We start from the raw sequence: 19724 nt of genomic DNA, 5'->3' as shown, positions 1-19724 counted from the left end.
CATAAGTACTGAAAGGATTAAGATTTTTTAATAGAAGTAATTTACAAATCTGTTTAACTTTCTGGAGCCAGTTGATATATATTAAAACGTTTTTTTTTTTTTTTTTTCCCTGGAATACCCCTTTAATAGTGGAAGCCGTCTGGTATCCATTACTATATTGGAGCTTAGCGTTAGCCCCAAAACCAACTAACGCTAACCTCCAATTATTATCCTGGTACCCACCGCCACAGGGGTGCCGGAAAGAGCTGGCACTCCTGGGACTAGGTGGTAACTGGCTGGCGTTATCTAGGCTGGGGAGGGCCAATAACAATGGTCCTTGCCCACTCTGCTAACGTCAGGCTGTTGCTGCTTGGTTGGTATTTGGCTGGTACTGAAAATAGGGGGAACCCTACACATTTTTTATTTATTAAAAAAATAAATAAACATGCATAGGGTTCCCCCTATTTTCAGTATCAGCCAGATACCAACCAAGCAGCAACAGCCTGACATTACCAGGTGGGCGAGGATCATTGTTACTGGCCCTCCCCAGCCTAAATAATGCCAGCCTGTTACTGCCTAGGCCCAGGAGCGCCATATTTGACGCTCCGGGCCTGTTGGTACTGGCTCTTCCCGGCACCCCTGCAGCAGTGGGTACTGGGGTAATAATTGGAGGTTGTGCTAGCTGTTTTTGGAGCGAATGCTAAGCTCTGGCTTAGTAATTGATTCTGTCTACAAGAATGCTTCCACTACTAAGCCTCATAATGCAATTAGAAAAAAACACGACACATTGAAAAAAAATTTTTTTAAACACTCCCCACAGCCCTCGTTAACCCTTTTATTGACATAAAAAATGCTGTTCATTGTCGCAATCCACCGAATCTGACGTAGTCCTCCGCATTCACATATCTGAAAAGAAAACAAAAAGAAGGTTGGTACGTTTGTTGGCGCTTTCCACTGGGGAGTGCGCCCATACTGCAGTGAGCCTCCAATTGTTGACGTCTGCCTACTGTGTTCTGTATATACAGTCATCTATAGACAGCTGTATATACAGGATAGCGCACAAAGACTTAACCCACGCTACTGCTGAGCAGTTCTGGGTTAACTCTTTCCTTGCTAGGCTCCTGTATAGCATACATGGGTACACTATGCACCTCTGTATACTATAGGACCGGAGGAGGTGAGTAGTGACGCTGTACACACCAGCAAAAATACAAGCTGTGACAGTTTTTTGGCATTTTTGCTGGTGGACAAAAAAACCTCAATGGAATTCGAGCCTCAAAACAATAGAACAAAATACCAGTGTCCATGACACAACACACTTCCTGTGAGATGCAGCTTAGGTGTACAAATAGAACGGTGTGGAGATTTAGAACTTTGCACAAAATTTATCATGTGCCTTGCACAAGTATAGTAAATTTGGTGCAATTGCACCAAATTTAGACCAACCAAAATGATCTACAAAAAACATCTACCTACACCAACATTGATAAATGTCCCCCTATGTCTGAAAGAAACCAGGCACTGTGGAGGCAGCATCATACTGTGGGTGGTCAGTGCAATATTTTAGTTTTTCCTTTTTAATAAATTAGCAAGGGTTTCTAACATTCTGTTTATACTTGTCATTATGCAGAATTGAGTGCAGAATGGTGAGGAACACTTTTTAATTTTAACACAAGGCCACAACATACAAAACATGAAAGGATCTGAAAATGTTCCAAATGCTTTGTATCACCATCCTATAATAACTATAGCAATTATTTTTGTCCATAGACTGCAGCTCTCACAGGTTTGGATCAGGCATATATATTTTATTGACTGCTATAGACTTCAAGGGGTTATCTGGGAGGTGAAAAAGTAATAATTCAGTACTATCTTGGAAATAAACCTTCCAAGACAGAAAGTTACTGCATTGTGATCATCACCCTAAATATCCCTTAAAAATTGTACCTGTCAATTCCATGAAAACTCTGTTAACAGCATGGGCTACCAGTACTTACCGTATTTTTCGCCCTATAGGTACGCACCGGCGTATAAGACGCACCCTATTTTTTGGTGCAAAATCTAAAATAGACCCAATAGTGGTCTTCAACCTGCGGACCTCCAGATGTTGCAAAACTACAACTCCCAGCATGCCCGGACAGCCAACGGCTGTCCGGGCATGCTGGGAGTTGTAGTTTTGCAACATCTGGAGGTCCGCAGATTGAAGACCACTGCATAGGAGGTAATACTCACGTGTCCCCGCTGCTCCGGACCCGTCACCGCTGCCCTGGATATCGCTGTCGCCGTGTCCCCGTCGCTCCAGAATGTCTCTGCTGCCGCCGGGTATCCTCGCTCTCCGTCGCCATCATCACGTCGTTACGCACGCCGACGCACGTATGCGACGACGTGATGACGAGGAAGGAGAGTGCCGGCCATACAGGGGGATCCCTGAACGGAGAAGACACCGAGGAGGCAGGTAAGGTCCCTCCCGGTGTCCTGTAAGCACTAATCCGGCTATTCAGTCGGGCTGTTCGGGACCACCGCGGTGAAATCGCGGCGGTCCCGAACAGCCCGACTGAACAGCCGGGTTAGTGTCACTTTCCCTTCAGATGCGGTGGTCAGCTTTGATCGCCGCGTCTGAAGGGTTAATATAGGGCATCACCGCGATCGGTGATGTCCTGTATTAGCCGCAGGTCCCGGCCGTTGATGGCCGCAGGGACCGCCGCGATAGGGGTGTATTCGCCGTATAAGACGCACCGACTTTTTCCCCCCAAGAAGAAAAAGTGCGTCTTATATGGCGAAAAATACGGTACACTGATTTTCAGCAGTTTTTTTTTATTGCACATACCAGTTATATATAAAGCAATAAGGAGGCCCCTGAGTAGGCATAGAACAGGACCCAGTGGGAAATATACATATCTCTTTTGTAACAATAGGGTTTCTGCATGACGCATGCCACCAAGTGACATCTCTCATTGGCATGTATTGGAGGTATCCCTCCTTCACAAACACAGAAATAAGAGATACTAAGCAGTGGATAGAAGTGTGCGAATCACAGAAAAGTTCCACACCAATTCCTATGATCCCCGTCAGCATCTCTGTTGTCAAGTTAAGGCTGTTTTTAGCAGCAGACAGTGGAAAGATATCAGAACCCTCATGGCTAGCACTTTGGATCAACTTTTCAGCACAAAAAGTCATTTTAGATAAATAGTGATTTCCTCTTTGTATCACAGTCTCATTCACTATCATTAGTACACAGGGCTTCACGCTCGTGCTTGTGGCTGCAACCCTTGCATACCTACCTGTGAGAAATACAATAACCTTAGCAAAGCGGTCAGAGGTGTGCCATAAATCGCATCTGAGGGCACTCCTTTAGTGGGCAAAAAGTCAACCTGGTAGGATGAATAACAATTATAATAATTATCATATATTAACACCTCACACTCTAGCGACCTCACATACCCTATGCTGGGCTATATCTCATGGAACAGAATGCAGCTATCCATTAATCACCATGTAAGCTGATACCTAGTACTGAGAAGCTGTGTTAATCACGACCACACTGAAAAAACGAACCGTCACTGAACCAGACCCGCTTCTGTACATGTTAACCAACTTACCTTTATTAACACGGCAAGAGGGAAACTGTTAAATGCTTGCCAGGCATTAACATAGTGTTGTCCCTGCCATTAAGAGGCAAAATATCTTGTTAGACTAATGATAAAACCTGACAACATGACAGACCTTTGAAGATGATGACCTTGTGACGCAAGTTCACCAGTAGATTAAACAAGACTCATGTAACAGCTTACCTGAGGATAAGACCTGACTATACACAGTCATTCCTACCCTTAGCTGTGAGACCTGAAGTAGTGTCAGTAGTAAGAAAGGTAGTGAATCCCCCTGCAGACATGTCAGGTACTATGAATATGTAAGCACTTGATATTGACATGTTGTTCTTTGAATTAACGTGTCAAACAACCACCTATATGTCATCATGTTACTGCTCTGAAAGGCGTGTCAATAATAATAACCTGCGTAGTGTACCCCCCCCCCCTACTGATGTGGAAGGCATAACGGGTAAACAACCCCTATGTGTAATAAAGTTAATACTCTGAAGGAGGGTCAGTAACAAAAACCTATGTGGTGTATCCCCTTGCGAACGTGGCAGGCATTACAGGTAACCACCTATGTGTAGTAATGTTATTGCTCTGAAAGCGTGTCAGTAACAATAACCTGCATTATGTGTCCCTCTGCCGATGTGGCAGGCATAACGGGTAAACAACCATGTATGGTGTTATTGCTCTGAAAGAAGTGTCAGTAACAATAACCTGCATGGTGCCTCCCCCTGCAGACGGGGCAGGCATAATGGGTAAACAACCACCTATGTGTCGTAATGTTATTGCTCTGAAAACGTGTCAGTAACAATAACCTGCATTGTGTGTCCCTCTGCCGACGTGGCATGCATAACAGGTAATCAACCATTTATGGTGTTATTGCTCTGAAAGACGTATCAGTAACAACCTGCGTGGTGCCTCCTCCTGCAGACGTGGCAGGCATAACAGTTAACCACCTATGTGTCGTAATGTTATTGCTCTGAAAATGTGTCAATAACAAATAACCTGCGTTGTGCCTCCCCCTGCAGACGTGTCAGGCATAATGGATAAACAACCACCTATGTGTCGTAATGTTATTGCTCTTAAAACATGTCACTAACAATACGCTGCGTGGTGCCTCCCCCTGCAGACGTGGCAGATATAACAGGAAAACAACCACCTATGTCAGTATGTCATTGCTTTGTGTCAGTCATAGGGCATCCGCTGCTGCCGAGGCAGACCTGACGGGTACACAACCATCTGTGTTACAACCCAATTGCTGTGAAATGTGTCAGTCACAATAACTATTCAGCGCGCCCTACCCCCTGAGTATGTTAGGCATGAAAGGTAACCACCGCCTTTGTGTCATTAGGATATTGCTTGTGCAGACATGTTAGAAACAATAACTAAATAGTACCTCCCCTGCAAGCATGGTAGGCATGCTGTGTGCGCTCTGATGCCTAAAGCATGGTGAGAACATTATGGAAAGATACTATGAACACCTTGTCCCGTATTTAATGCTGTAATGTATGTTGGGTAAACTAAACAATACACCCCAGATGAATACAAAACATACATAATTAATATGACCAAAGCATCGAATACATGATATGCACACATCACCTCCTGCAAGCATGAGAATGGACAAGCACCAGCTGTACGTGTAGAAATAACTATAACGTAAGCCCCAAGCGTCAGAACAACACAAACGCTAGGGACGCATGAAACACAAATACCATAAGCGCCGGCGCATCACAAAAAACGCCACGGGCATATGAAAACAAATGCCAAAAGCACATGCACAGCACAAATGCCATGGACGCATGCGCAGCACAAATCCACGAGTGCACAACCAGTACAAACGTCAAGAGTGCATGTGCAGCATAAATGCAATGAATGTATGAACAACGAGAGCGAATGATACAGTCTAGGTGACGATACATCGCGATATATCCCGATTCTGTCTCAAAAACAATGTCTTTTACACTTTTATTAAAACTTAATTTTTTTTTATACACTTTATTAGACTTTTAGGAGGAATCATTAGATTCCTCAGACAGATGAATAGAGTTCTATTGAACTCCATTGATCTGCGATCCATTGATAGAGCCTGGTCAAGCCAGGATCTATCAATGACAGAGCCACGAGACAGCAGGAAGCAGAGGTAAGCCCTCCGGCTACCTCCACAGTGGATCGCCCGCCCCCCATAGCGCTGCTGGGGGTGCGATCCACCCCACTAGTCCACCAGGGAGCATTCACAGATCCCTTTAGACGCGCTGTCAGCTTTGACAGCGGCGATCTAAAGGGTTAATAGCCAGCTGTGGCGATCACCGCATGCTGGCTATTAGCGGCGGCCCCCAGCTACTGACAACAGCCGGTGGCTGAAGAGTATGGAGCGGGCACGAGTCCGGAGCCCGCTGCATACACCCCTCTGAGCACCGCATGCTGGATATTAGCGGTGGCCCCGGCTACTGAGAACAGCCGGGGGCTGCAGAATGTGGAGCGGGCAGGAGTCAGAAGCCTGCTCCATACACCCCTCTGAGTGCCGCATGCTGGGTATTAGCGGCGGTGATGCATCAGTGGCCCCCGGCTACTGAAATCAGCCGGGGGCCGCAGAGTACGGAGCGGGCACGAGTCGGAGCCCGCTCCATACACCCAGAGTGCCGCCGCATCAGATCCGGCCTGCCGGCTCCACAAATGTGGAATTTGTATCTCCTGACGCCCGGAACAGCATGTCCGGGCGTCAGGAGATACAAATTCCACATCCCTAAAAGGATCGATTAAAACATATTTTGAATCAATTCAGTATGGCCTAATGAAAAATCGCGATAATCGCGCAAATCGATTTTTTTCTTACATCCCTAATGAACAGTATAAAAAGCCATGAACGTATGAACAGTATAAATGCCATGAGTGCATGGATGTGGAAATCCTATCGCCTGATGCCCGGGACATGTAATTCTAGGTGCTGGGCAGGTGATTTTTTCATAGCTTTAGCTAGCAGGGCCGGACCAACTTCCCCGCCCCCCCCCTTTTTATTTTAATAATGCGGGTGTGTGGGTGTATGGAGTGGGCTCCTGACTCAACCCCGGCTCATTTCAGTAGCTGGGGGCCGCCGCTAATAGCCCGGCATGCGGCAATCGCCGCGGACGGCTATTAATCCTTTAGATCACTGCTGTCAAAGTTGACAGCGGTGTCTAAAGGGATCTTTTAACCATCCCTGGTGGTCTAGAGAGGTGGATCACGGGGGGGGGGGGGGGGGGGGGGGCGATCCCCTGTGGAGGTAGACGGAGGGCTTACCTCTGCATTCATGGCTGCCCCCATAGATCTGCATTTGATTGAGCCTGCCTTGAGCAGGCTCAACCAAATAAGCACAGATCAATGGAGTTCAATAGATCTGCATTGATCTGTATGAGGAATCTAAATGATTCCTCCTAAAAAAGTTTATAAAAAAAAAATAAAGTTTAATAAAAGACCCATTAACCCTTTCAATATTAAAAGTTCATATCATCCCCCTTTTCCATACAAAAATGTGTAAACATAATAAAAATATACATATTTGGTATCGGCACATGCGTAATTGTCCGAACTATTAATAGATAAGATTTTATATCCCGTACGATAAATGGCGTTAACATAAAAAAATAAAAAATACAAAATCACAGAATTGCATTTTTTATGTTTATAACATCAAGTAAAAAAAAGTGTTCAAAAAGTCAGATCATTACCAAAATGGTACCGATACAAACAGCATATTACGGCCCAAAAAAACGAGCCCTCATACAGCCCAGTATAATAAAAAATAAAAATGTTATAGGGGTCAGGATTTTTTTTTTTTATTAAAATGTAAAAAAATTATAATAATTTATTATTATTATTATCATTATTAAAACATGACGGTAACGAAACAAATTTGGTATTAGTGTAATCAGGCCGACCTAAAGTATAAAAATAATATATAAGTTTGACCACAAGGTGAATGGCGGAAAAAAAAAATTCTATTTCATAATTCAAATTTTTATATTTTTTAAAAAATTTTTTGTTTCAGAGTATAAGTTATGGAAAAGTGAAAGGTGTCATTACAAAGCATAATTGGCCCCACAAAATACAAGCCTCATTTGGGTCTGTAGATGTAAAAATATGAGTTGTGGCTATTATAGGACGAGGAGGAAAAAACGAAAGTGCAGAAACTAATAAAGACCTTATTTACAGACTATTTTGGTTGAAATTATTTTATCTACCAGGACAAATGGATTTTCTTGAGGGACAAGTAGATTGTGTTCCGCTTTAGTCCCTTGGACAAGTAGTTTTTTTTATTTTTTATTTCCACACCCCTGTGAGCGAATCAAACAGTATGGCATATATGCGTGTAAACAGTAATCAACCAAATTTATCTTGTTTTGTACATGTTTGTGGCATGCGTCAGAAAATGTGTGTGAAACGTGCCCTAATCTTAATCTGCTTAAGCATAATGGATTGATTGTGCATGAGCTGTTTCCTACCACACTATGCCATTCCAACATTAAACATACTGTAATGCAGTACACTACATTTAGTCAAGATGCACTGATTTGGGCCATTGACTTAAATAGGCACACTACAGTACAGATCAGAATGCCGTTTTAGCTGGTTACACAACAAGCACCTGTCTGGGATATGAACCTATGGAACAAAGATGGAGGACCTAACTGGACATTGCTCTTAGCATATATGACAGGAGTGACAGCGTTCGCGCTACCGTAGTTAATTGTTCTCCTCGCTTCATGAGTCACGCAGCACAGCTAGTTACTTACTCCTACCGGCCCCCCTACACCCTTCAGCCAGGCTCTGTACTCTGAAAAGTTATCCGCATACCCCAGCCGCACCATCCAAGCTCTGTGACCCACTCAACGCCGTTATATATACTTGGCTGATCGTGCCGGGTCACCGGGGAATCGCCAGAAAACGTGCTGCTCCCTGGAAATGGGAGGATGATGTGCACAACAACAACGGGTCTCCGGTGTCTCGCTGTGAATGCTGCAGATGTGGGGTTGGATCCGCAAAACGTCACTTACCAGTCCAAAGCAGACGCAACTCGGATACTTTACCAGGCAGAAGACGGGCAACCCAGCATCCCACTATGAGGCAGCGAGCAGGCTAAAAGAGACGCCCTGACACCTAACATTAATTCAGACACAGCGAAGCTCCAGTGCAGTGTGCGGCTGCCGGGGCTCCAAACGGTAAGGCGGGAGATTCAAACGGTGGACGCAGAACACCACGTACGCCCTGCCACAGGGTACAGGGGGCGTTACATACTCACGCCCTCCTGCCCTAACTCCTGTAAACTCCGCCTAGAGGTGGAGGGATGTTCAATACTTACGCCCCTCGCACAAATACAACCTTAACAGGCTTAATACATAGTAACATAGTTCATAAGGTTGAAAAAAGTCCATCAAGTTCAACCTATATCCCTAATGAGTCTCTACTATGTTGATCCAGAGGAAGGCAAAAAACCCTCATTCTAGAGGTAAAAATTCCTTCCCGACTCCAAATATGGCAGTCAGAATAAATCCCTGGATCAATGTTCTGTCCCTATAGATCTAGAATCCATAACCTGTAATGTTATTATTCTCAAAAAATGCATCCAGATCCCTTTTGAACTCTTTTACAGAGTTCCCCATGACCACCTCCTCAGGCAGAGAATTCCACAGTCTCACTGCTCTTACAGTAAAGAACCCCCGTCTGTGCTTGTGTAGGAACCTTCTTTCCTCTAGACGTAGAGGATGCCCTCTTGTTATAGATACAGTCCTGGGTATAAATAGATCATGGGAGAGATCTCTGTACTGTCCCCTGATATATTTATACATAGTTATTAGGTCGCCCCTAAGCCTTCTTTTTTCTAAACTAAATAACCCCAATTCTGATAACCTTTCTGGGTACTGTAGTCCTCCCATTCCCCGTATTACCCTGTTTGAAAGTCTTTGAACCCTCTCCAGATCCACTATATCTTTCTTGTACACTGGTGCCCAGTACTGTACACAGTATTCTATGGTTCAAAAAAAATTTTATTGAATTTTTCAAGAAAATTTTTTCACAAAACCGAATTGCCCAATAGATAACAAACACGGCCAAAAGAACAATACAGAAATAAATAGAACAGAATCATACAAATTCTTTAGAAATGATCACTCAGTTTAGATACACTTCTTTAAAAAAAAAATTATAATAATAATCAGATCCATCGCATATCCGGAATGTGTTTGAAAAATCTATAAGATTTACCATTAATTAAATGAACAGATAACTAATAACTTTACTATACCTGAAGTAGTCCATCAGCAAGTAAATTTATGTAGGATCCCGCAGTCCTCCCCTCTCGCCACAGGCAGCCATATAAAGTATGTGGAGAATATAACATACATCATGTAATGACCTATGTACATGTGTACTATGAACACTGGAACACAAGTAACGCCATTTAAGTGTGAAACGTGCAATAGTTAGGACTGTGGATAATGTTTCGTCCAGCTGCACCATCTAGACTCGCAGTCAGCTCTGGTATTCAACTTCCATGCGTACGTTACTTCATAGAAACAGTTGGTCTTGACAGCGTCAATAATGTCAGCAGTAGCCGGTACAGATGGAGTCTTCCACCTGGCTGCAATGTGTGTCCTGTAAGTTATTAAAATGTGCCAGATAGGTGTCCTAAATCTAACATTTACAGCATGCAGGCCTATATTTAAAAGTGCTAGTTTGCTAGACAAAGAAACTGATTTATTTGATATTAGTTTTATTAACTCATCAATGCCCTTTTTCAAGTTATGTAGCGTAGGACATGTCCAAAAGACATGGCTAATAGTGCCTACCTGCCCACATCCCCGCCAGCATAACTGGGAGCAAGTGGGTATCATAGAATGAAGCTTAGCAGGGGTGTGATACCATCTGGATGTCATTTTGAAAAATTGCTCCTTATGTCCAATACAAGATGTAGCCTTCTTTAATGTCAGATAAGCTTGATCCCAGATTGTTCTCGACTTAAATATTATTGGCTTGAAGTTAGCCTTATAATTCGTAAGACACTAAACATACAATTACCCTTGGAGCCCAGTATATATCTTCTTAATTTACTACCTGTTAACCTCACTAAATTTCAGACTAAATTAGTTCTACATATTCTGACGGCTGCTAAGTGTCTCATAGCACAGTGGTGGTTAAAGTCGGAAGCTCCCCCCATTTCTCTGCTATCAGATAAAATTAGGGAAACAAAACGAATGGAGTATTTATCTGCAGTTATAGACAATACTATCTCTATATACCAACGGACATGGCAACCCTGGGAGGGACTTTTCTCCCTCTCAAACTCAATGCTGATGGTCTCGCGGAACTATTGTACTTGTAAGTTTTTCTTTCTCTACTCTATTACCCCCTATCTCTTATCTTCTTTTTATTTGTTATTTTCTTTACCCTTTTGATATTTTATTTTATTTTGCTTCTATACTTTTGGGAGACCTGATATATAGGTTACCCGTTGCTTATATATACCTCTGGTCTGCTACCAATTGACATTACAATTTCTGGTTAGATATATTGTTAAAATATAAATGTTTTGACAAACTGCCTTGACTGTATTTACTGTTATGAAATATTTACTTACTAGAGTGAAGAGATTTTGCATCTCAATGTTATACAAATGTTCTTATTGGACTTCTCTCTTTATGACTGAACATTTCAAGGTACTATTTGAACTTCTCTACATGTGTTGCAGACCGAGAATATTGAAAGCGTTATTTTCCCAATCTTGTATATTTCACTTAATGTTGATATTGTATGTTTTCTTTTTGAAAATGAAAATAAACAGTTATATATAAAAAAAAAAAAAAAAGAAATAATAATGTTTAATTCTTTTTCCCACTTGGAGTGTTGTGGACTATTATTTATGTATATATCATTATTGCAAAACTGGTAAATTGGTCTAGTTGTTGATTTGGAAATGGAGTCGGAGGATAGGCCCATCAAGTTGGTCAGATTTTGAGGTATTAGCACATTAGGTTTAGGGAATTTCTTAAGGTGCTTAACAATAATGTCATATGTTTTCCTCTCAGAGTCCGGTAAATTATGTGTATTTTGTAATTCCTCAAAGGATAAAAGCTTATCATCTTTGTATAAGTGGGTCAATAAAGTAATGTCTTTCTCTACCCATACGTCAAGGTTAGAAATCAAGGTCAAATTGACAAGTGTATTACTGGCGGAATCGGAGCTGCTGTTAGGCCTAATGTTCCATACCTTAATATTGTCTGAAATCATTTTGTTCAATCTAAGAGTGGATTTGTTAATTTTATGGGAATTAATTAGTAAAGTTTTCCAATCCTGTATACCACACAATGATCCCTCCAGGAGTACCCAAGGTTTCCTGTCAGCTAAAGGCTTCAGGAATTGATTGTTTCAGCATGGTGGCCTGTGAGTAAGCTGTCAAGTTGGGGAGACCAGCACCTCCATTTTCAGGTCTTTTTGTCATTAGTTCTGCGGATATTCTGGGCCGAGACTTTTGCCAAACAAAGTCTGACATTTGTCTGCAAAGTTTTGTCAATAGACTCTTGGGCAATGCTAGAGGGATCGTCCGCATGAGATACAAAAGTTTTGGAAGTATGAACATTTTGTAAACACTAATCCTCCCAAACCAGCTCCAATAAAATTTACCAAATGAAGCTAAATCTTTTTGTATTGAGGTGTATAGGTTATGGAAGTTCTCAGGGATCAAGTTATTCATGTCTACTGTTAACTTGATTCCTAAATAAGGTAGGGATGATTTTTCCCACTTATATGGGAATGAATGTTGAATTTGTGTAGCAATGGTTTTTGTCAGCCAGATCTTTAGTATATTAGACTTTGTTACGTTAACTTTATAATATGATATTCTACTATAAGCCTGTAGTTCCAGAAAGATTTCTGAGAGGGATTGTTGTGGAGTAGAAAGCATTAGCAGGATGTCATCTGCAAACTAACTAATTTTATTGTTTCCATGTGAAGGGGCTAATCCAGAAATATTGGCATTCTGTCTAATTTTTATGGCCAAGGGTTCTATAGCTAATACAAACAAGAGTGGGGAAAGAGGACATCCTTGCCTCGTTCCATTAGATATAGCAAAAAGGGGTCAGAGAAGTGGTTATTTAGAAACACTCTGGCGGATGGGGACGCATATAGGGCAAAAACTGATGAGATGAATTCTTCAGGAAAGCCATTATGATAAAGGACCCTCCTCATATACAACCAGTTGACCCTGTCGAATGCCTCCTCCGCATCTAGAGATAAGAGCAGAGAAGGCACTCTACGGCTCCTAGCCCATGATATGAGATCAATCACTCTCCTGGTACCATCGCAAGCTTGACGTCCAGGAGTAAACCCTACTTGATCGGGGTGAAGTAAATTTGGAAGCATTTGTTGTATGAGAGTGGCCAAAATTTTTGCATAAATCTTCATGTCTATATTTATCAGGGAAATGGGACAAAAATTAGCCGGTGTAGTTGGATCCTTGCCTGGTTTTGGTAGCGTGATAATGTTTGCGGCTTACATGTCATGTGAAAATGATCCTGTGGTGGCTGCTTGATTAAACATATTGCATAAATGGGGTGATAATATGTCTGTCTATATATGCACTATTCTGAATACCCATCTGGTCCAGGGGCTTTTCTAAGTTTCAGATGTTTTATGACATGTTCAATCTCCTCAATAGTAATTGGCATGTTAAGATCAGAAATGTCTTCCGGATTTAATTTAGGAAGAGCACAAGAAGACAAGTACTTATCTATATCTTAAATTTTCTGTTGAAATGTACTAGAGTCATCTTTTAGATTATACAGTGTTTTATAGAAGTTGGCTATTTCGTTAGCGATATGTTTGGGAAGTGTAATCTTCGTGTTATCCCTACTATTTATTAGATAGGGTACTCTACATTTCCCCCTAGGGCCTTTGGCAAGTAAGGCTGTAAGCCTAGTGGGCTTGTTTAGTTGGTGATATCCAGTGCATTGTAGTTTCCTGGAATGTCTATCAAATTCGTTAGAAAGAAGATTACATAGCAATGTCCTTTTTTCCCTATGTGTCTGCAAAGTAAGTAAATCTTTACATTTCTTGTGGTGTTTTTCTAAAGAAGCTATTTCCTGTAGAAGTTGTTGTGATTCCTTAAGCTTTTTCTTTCTGTGCCTAGAGGCTTGTTGAATGAGCATACCTCTAATGTAGGCTTTGTGAAAAATCCATAAAATGGTCGGATTAAAAGTAGATGGTGAGTTTAAAGCAAAAACTCATCTATGTCTGTTTTAATTTTTTGTTTGTATTCCGCTTTGGACACAAAAAAGGGGTCAAGCTTCCATTGGAAATTGCCCAGAATACCAATTCGAGAAGCTATATGCAAAGTCAAAGGGGCATGGTCAGTCCATGTAATCTGGCTTATACATCACATTAAGATGTCTCTAATATTTGGTCGCTATGAACTAAAAACATGTCCAGTCTTGTGTAGGTGTTATGGGAACTGGAGTAAAAAGTGTAGTCCCTCTCTGTGCTATGTAGACACCTCCATACATCGCAGAGGTTATTATTATGCAACCAGTCAGAGAGTTCAGTCCTGTGACCTGGGGTAGTGTTTGTGGTGTCCATGGTAATGTCAGCGATCGCATTAAAGTCGCCTCCTATCACTAATGTACCTACTTTTATTTTATCAATAAAAAATTACACCTTATCATTATTCTGTAGGTCCATACGGTTAAAATGATACCCTACTTATATAGGTTTGATTTTGTCGCACTTCTGGAAAAAATCATAACTACATGCAGGAAAATTTATACGTTTAAAATGTAATTTCTGACCCCTATAACTTTTTTATTTTTCCACGTACAGGGCGGTGTGAGGACTCATTTTTTGCGCCGGGATCTGAAGTTTTTATCGTTATGATTTTTTTTTTTATCAGACTTTTTGATCACTTTTTATTCATTTTTTTAATGGTATAAAAAGTGACCAAAATACGCTTTTTTGGACTTTGGAATTTTTTTGCGCGTACGCCATTGACTGTGCGGTTTAATTAATGATATATTTTTATAGTTCGGACATTTACGCACGCGGCGATACCACATATGTTTATTTATACATTTTTTTACACTGTTTTATTTTTTTTATGGGAAAAGGGGGGTGATTCAAACTTTTATTAGGGAAGGGGTTAAATTACCTTTATTAACACTTTTTTTTAACTTTTTTTTTGCAGTGTTATAGGTCCCATAGGGACCTATAACACTGCACACACTGATCTCTCATGCTGATCACTGGCGTGTATTAACACGCATGTGATCAGCATTATCGGCGCTTGACTGCTCCTGCCTGGATCTCAGGCACGGAGCAGTCATTCGTCGATCGGACACCGAGGAGGCAGGTAAGGGCCCTCCCGATGTCCGATCAGCTGTTCGGGACGCCGCGATTTCACCGCGGCGGTCCCGAACAGCCCGACTGAGCAGCCGGGTCACTTTCAGTTTCACTTTAGAAGCGGCGGTCAGCTTTGACCGCCGCTTCTAAAGGGTTAATACCGCACATCGCTGTGATCGGCGATGTGTGGTATTAGCCGCGGGTCCCGGCCGTTGATGAGCGCCGGGACCGACGCGATATGATGCAGGATCGCGGCGCGATCCCACTTCATATCGCAGGAGCCGGCGCAGGACGTAAATATACGTCCTGCGTCGTTAAGGGGTTAAGGGCCTCTTTCCACATGTATGCCCTACGTTTAGGACTAATAAGTCCTCTACAATTTAAGCTAAAAATCTTGTGTGACATCTTGCTTTTGTTCCTGTCTGTGGATTAAGACAGCAGTCTCTGTCCACAGAAAGGAAGTGGGATAGTGAATGTGTAGATTACCTCAATACCTGCGTGTAGACGAGAGAAGGGAATATTCCGGGTCCATATATTGGAGTAATTCAATAGAGTAAAGTCTGAGTGATTAACTCTTATCTAAATTAAAAAAAAAGGAAACAAAATAAACAAACTATAACAAAGAAAATATGACAGAAATTATTGCAATAAAATATAGTAAAACCACAAGAAAAGGGGAAAACTCTAGGTAGAATACTACCTGACAGAATTCAGTATTCTATGTGTGGTCTGACTAGTGATTTGTACAGCGGTAGAATTATTTCCTTGTCCTCCTAGTCCCCGTATTACTCTGGTTGCCCGTCTTTGAACCCTCTCCAGCTCCACTATATCTTTCTTGTACACTGGTGCCCAGTACTGTACACAGTATTCTATGTGTGGTCTGACTAGTGATTTGTACAGCGGTAGAATTATTTCCTTGTCGTGGGCATCTATGCCCCTATTGATGCACCCCATGATTTTATTTGCCTTGGCAGCAGCTGCCCGACACTGGTCACTACAGCTAAATTTACTGTTAACTAAGACTCCCAAGTCCTTTTCCACGTCAGTCGTCCCAAGTGTTCTCCCATTTAATACATAATCCCAGCCCGGATTTTTCTTCCTCACGTGCATTACCTTACATTTATCAGTGTTGAACCTCATCTGCCACTTCCCAGCCCAAACCTCGAACCTATCCAGATCCATTTGTAACAGTGCACTGTCCTCTATAGTGTTTACCGCTTTACAGAGTTTAGGATCATCTGCAAAGATTGCTACTTTACTATTCAACCCCTCTACAAGGTCATTAATAAATATATTAAATTGAACAGGACCCAAGACTGACCCCTGTGGTACCCCACTAGTAACAGTCACCCAATCAGAATAAGTACCATTAATAACCACCCTCTGTTTCCTATCACTGAACCAGTTACTTACCCACTTACACATATTCTCCCCCAGCCCAAACCTTCTCATTTTATGCACCAATCTTTTATGTGGCACTGTATCAAATGCTTTGGAAAAATCCAGATAAAGGACATCCAGCGATTGCCCCTGCTCCAGTCTGGAGCTCACCTCCTCATAGAAGCTGATCAGGTTAGTTTGACAGGACCGATCCCTCATTAAGCCATGCTGATATGGGGTCAAACGTTTATTTTTATCAAGATATTCCAAAATAGCATCTCTTAGGAAACCCTCAAACAATTTACATACAACAGAGGTTAAACTAACAGGCCTATAATTCCCGGGGTCACCTTTTGACCCCTTTTTAAATATTGGCACAACATTTGCCATGCACCAGTCCTGGGGAACAGTCCCTGTTACTATAGGGGTCTGTCTATTACATTACTTAATTTCTTTAAAACACGAGGGTGAATGCCATCTGGACCTGGCGATTTGTCTATTTTGATTTTTTGTAGGCGGCACTGTACTTCTTCCTGGGTTAGACAGGTGACCTGTACTGGGGAGTTTACCTTATCTCGCTGGATTTCACCTGGCATTTCATTTTCCTCGGTGAACACAGTGGAGAAGAATTTGTTTAATATATTTGCTTTTCCCTGATCCCCGTCTATAATATTTTCCTCATCATTTTTTAAAAATGTTTTCAACACTTTCATTTTTAACCTTTTTGCTATTTATATAGTTAAAGAACATTTTGGGGTTAGTTTTACTCTCTTTGGCAATTAACCTTTCTGCCTCTGTTTTTGCGGCTTTTATCTGTTTTTTACATATTCTACATTTTTCTCTATAGCTGTTTAATGCTTCTTCACTGCCGTCCTGTTTTAGTAATTTAAATGCTTTATTTTCATCATTTATTGCCCCTTAATATTTGTATTCATCCATATTGGTTTTCTTTTATTTCTGGCCCTTTTATTCCCATAACATATATACATCTTACAGTGAGAATTTAAGATATTTTGAAAAGTCTCCCATTTAGTATCAGTATTTTTGTTTTTGAGGACATTATCCCAATTTATATTGTTAACCCCTTAAGGACCAAGGACGTACTGGTACGTCCTTGGTCCTGCTCCGCGCTATTTTAACCCTTTAGCCGCGCGCTCAGAGCTGAGCCGCGCAGCTAAAACCGAAAGTGAAAGCTGCCGGTTAACTCAGTGGGCTGTTTGGGATAGCCGCGGCGAAATCGCGGCATCCCGAACAGCTTACAGGACAGCGGGAGGGCCCCTACCTGCCTCCTCGCTGTCCGATCGCCGAATGACTGCTCAGTGCCTGAGATCCAGGCATGAGCAGTCATGCGGCAGAATCATCGATCACTGGTTTCCTATGAGAAACCAGTGATCAATGATGAAGATCAGTGTGTGCAGTGTTATAGGTCCCTATGGGAGCTATAACACTGCAAAAAAAAAGTGAAAAAAAAGTGAATGAATATCATTTAACTCCTCCCCTATAAAAAGTTTGAATCACCCCCCTTTTCCCATAAAAAAAAAAAACACACTGTAAATAAAAATAAACATATGTGGTATCACCGCGTGTGGAAATGTCCGAATTATAAAAATATATCATTAATTAAACCGCTCGGTCAATGGCGTGCAAAAAAATTCCAAAGTCCAAAAATGAATAAAAAGCGATCAATAAGTCCTATCAATGCAAAAATGGTACCGTTAAAAACTTCAGATCACGGCGCAAAAAATGAGCCCTCATACCGCCCCATACACAGAAAAATAAAAAAGTTATAGGGGTCAGAAGATGACAATTTTAAACGTATTAATTTTCCTGCATGTAGTTATGATTTTTTCCAGAAGTACGACAAAATCAAACCTATATAAGTAGGGTATCATTTTAATCGTATGGACCTACAGAATAAAGATAAGGTGTCATTTTTACCGAAAATGTACTACGTAGAAACGGAAGCCCCCAAAAGTTACAAAACGGCGGGTTTTTTTCAATTTTGTCGCACAATGATTTTTTTTTTACGTTTCACCGTAGATTTTTGAGCAAAATGACTGACGTCATTACAAAGAAGAATTGGTGGCGCAAAAAATAAACCATCATATGGATTTATAGGTGCAAAATTGAAAGAGAAAAAAACGAAAATGCAAAAACGGAAAAAACCCCGGTCCTTAAGGGGTTAAAGGGTAGCTCCCACCATCCTATTTTTTATTTTTTTGCTAGCCCGTTCCCTCCTCCCCGCCCCGCATACCCCGTTCCCTCATTACACCTGCAGTTACTGCAGAGTCCGGCAGCAGGCGTGCAGGGACAGCGGTGGCAACGAGGCAGCGGCGGCGATTTGCGGGAGGAGTGGCCTCCCAGCCAGTGGCCGGGGAGTGCAGCCTAACTGAAAAAGGACTGATTGCCACTCCAAAATCAGTCCTTTTTCAGTAGCCGGTTTTTAAATGTAAATTAAACCTTTTTAATGAAAAAATAAATAAATAAAAGTATATTAGAGATATGTTGTAGTACATAAGTACTACAACATATCAAAAAATAAAGTTGGTGACAGTGCCCATTTAAGGATTCAGCGTTTTTCCATTTTTTCCTCATCACCTTCTAAAAATCATAACGCTTTAAATTTTGCACATAAAATTCCATATGATGGCTTATTTTTTGCACCACCAATTCTACTTTGCAGTGACATCAGCCATTTAACAAAAAAATCCACGGCGAAGCGGATTAATTGTGCGACAAAATTGAAGAAAAAAATCACCATTTTGTAACTTTTGGGGGCTTCTGTTTCTACGCAGTGCATTTTTTGGTAAAAATGACACCTTATCTTTATTCTGTAGGTCCATATGGTAAAAATGATACCCTACTTATGTAGGTTTGATTTTTTCGTACTTCTGAAAAAAATCATAAATACATCCAGGAAAATGTATACGTTAAAAATTCTCATCTTCTGACCCCTATAACTTTTTTATTTTTCCGCGTACGCGCCAGTATGAGGGCTCATTTTTTGCACCGTGATCTGAAGTTTTTATCCTTACCATATATGTATTGATTGGACTTTTTAATTGCTTTTTGTTCATTTTTTCATGATATAAAAAGTGACCAAAAATACGCTATTTTGGATTCTGGAATTTTTTTGCGAGAACGCCATTGACCGTGCAGTTTTATTAACGATATATTGCACACACTGATCTTTTACACTGTTCACTGCAAAGCCCTAGCTTTGCATTGATCAGTGTTATAAGCGGTCGATAGCTCAGGCTTGGAGCAATCAATTGCCGATCGGATGCGACGGAGACAGGTGAGGGGAACCCCGCTCGCGCGCTAGCTGATCGGGACATCGCTATTTTATTGCGATGGTCCCGATCAGCCCGACTGAGCTGCCGGGAAGCTTTTACTTCCATTTTAGAT

General features: G+C 41.6%; 1 protein-coding gene across 3 annotated transcripts in view; it reads right to left on the bottom strand.

Moving 5' to 3' along the window:
* Positions 1–698: 698 nt before the first annotated feature.
* XRCC3 (X-ray repair cross complementing 3) overlaps positions 699–19724 on the bottom strand; it is a 46627-nt gene continuing 27601 nt past the window's right edge. Inside the window, exons 9-10 of one of the 3 annotated variants that reach the window (XR_008849002.1) lie at positions 15423–15515; positions 6853–10205 (exon numbers count right to left, since the gene is read on the bottom strand). Coding sequence is in view for 1 of the 3 variants with exons in the window: in XM_056546956.1 (XP_056402931.1) it covers positions 837–885 (49 nt within the window). In the remaining 2 variants the exon portion in view is untranslated. Of the gene's footprint in view, positions 886–6852; positions 10206–15422; positions 15516–19724 lie in introns of those variants that run through there. The other 2 variants (XR_008849001.1, XM_056546956.1) reach the window with 2 other exon arrangements.

The sequence above is a fragment of the Hyla sarda genome, chromosome 11, assembly GCF_029499605.1.
Source record: "Hyla sarda isolate aHylSar1 chromosome 11, aHylSar1.hap1, whole genome shotgun sequence".
Classification (NCBI taxonomy): Eukaryota; Metazoa; Chordata; class Amphibia; order Anura; family Hylidae; genus Hyla; species Hyla sarda.
The sequence above is the reverse complement of the archived record's forward strand: the minus strand, read 5'-3'. Positions and strand labels throughout refer to the sequence as shown.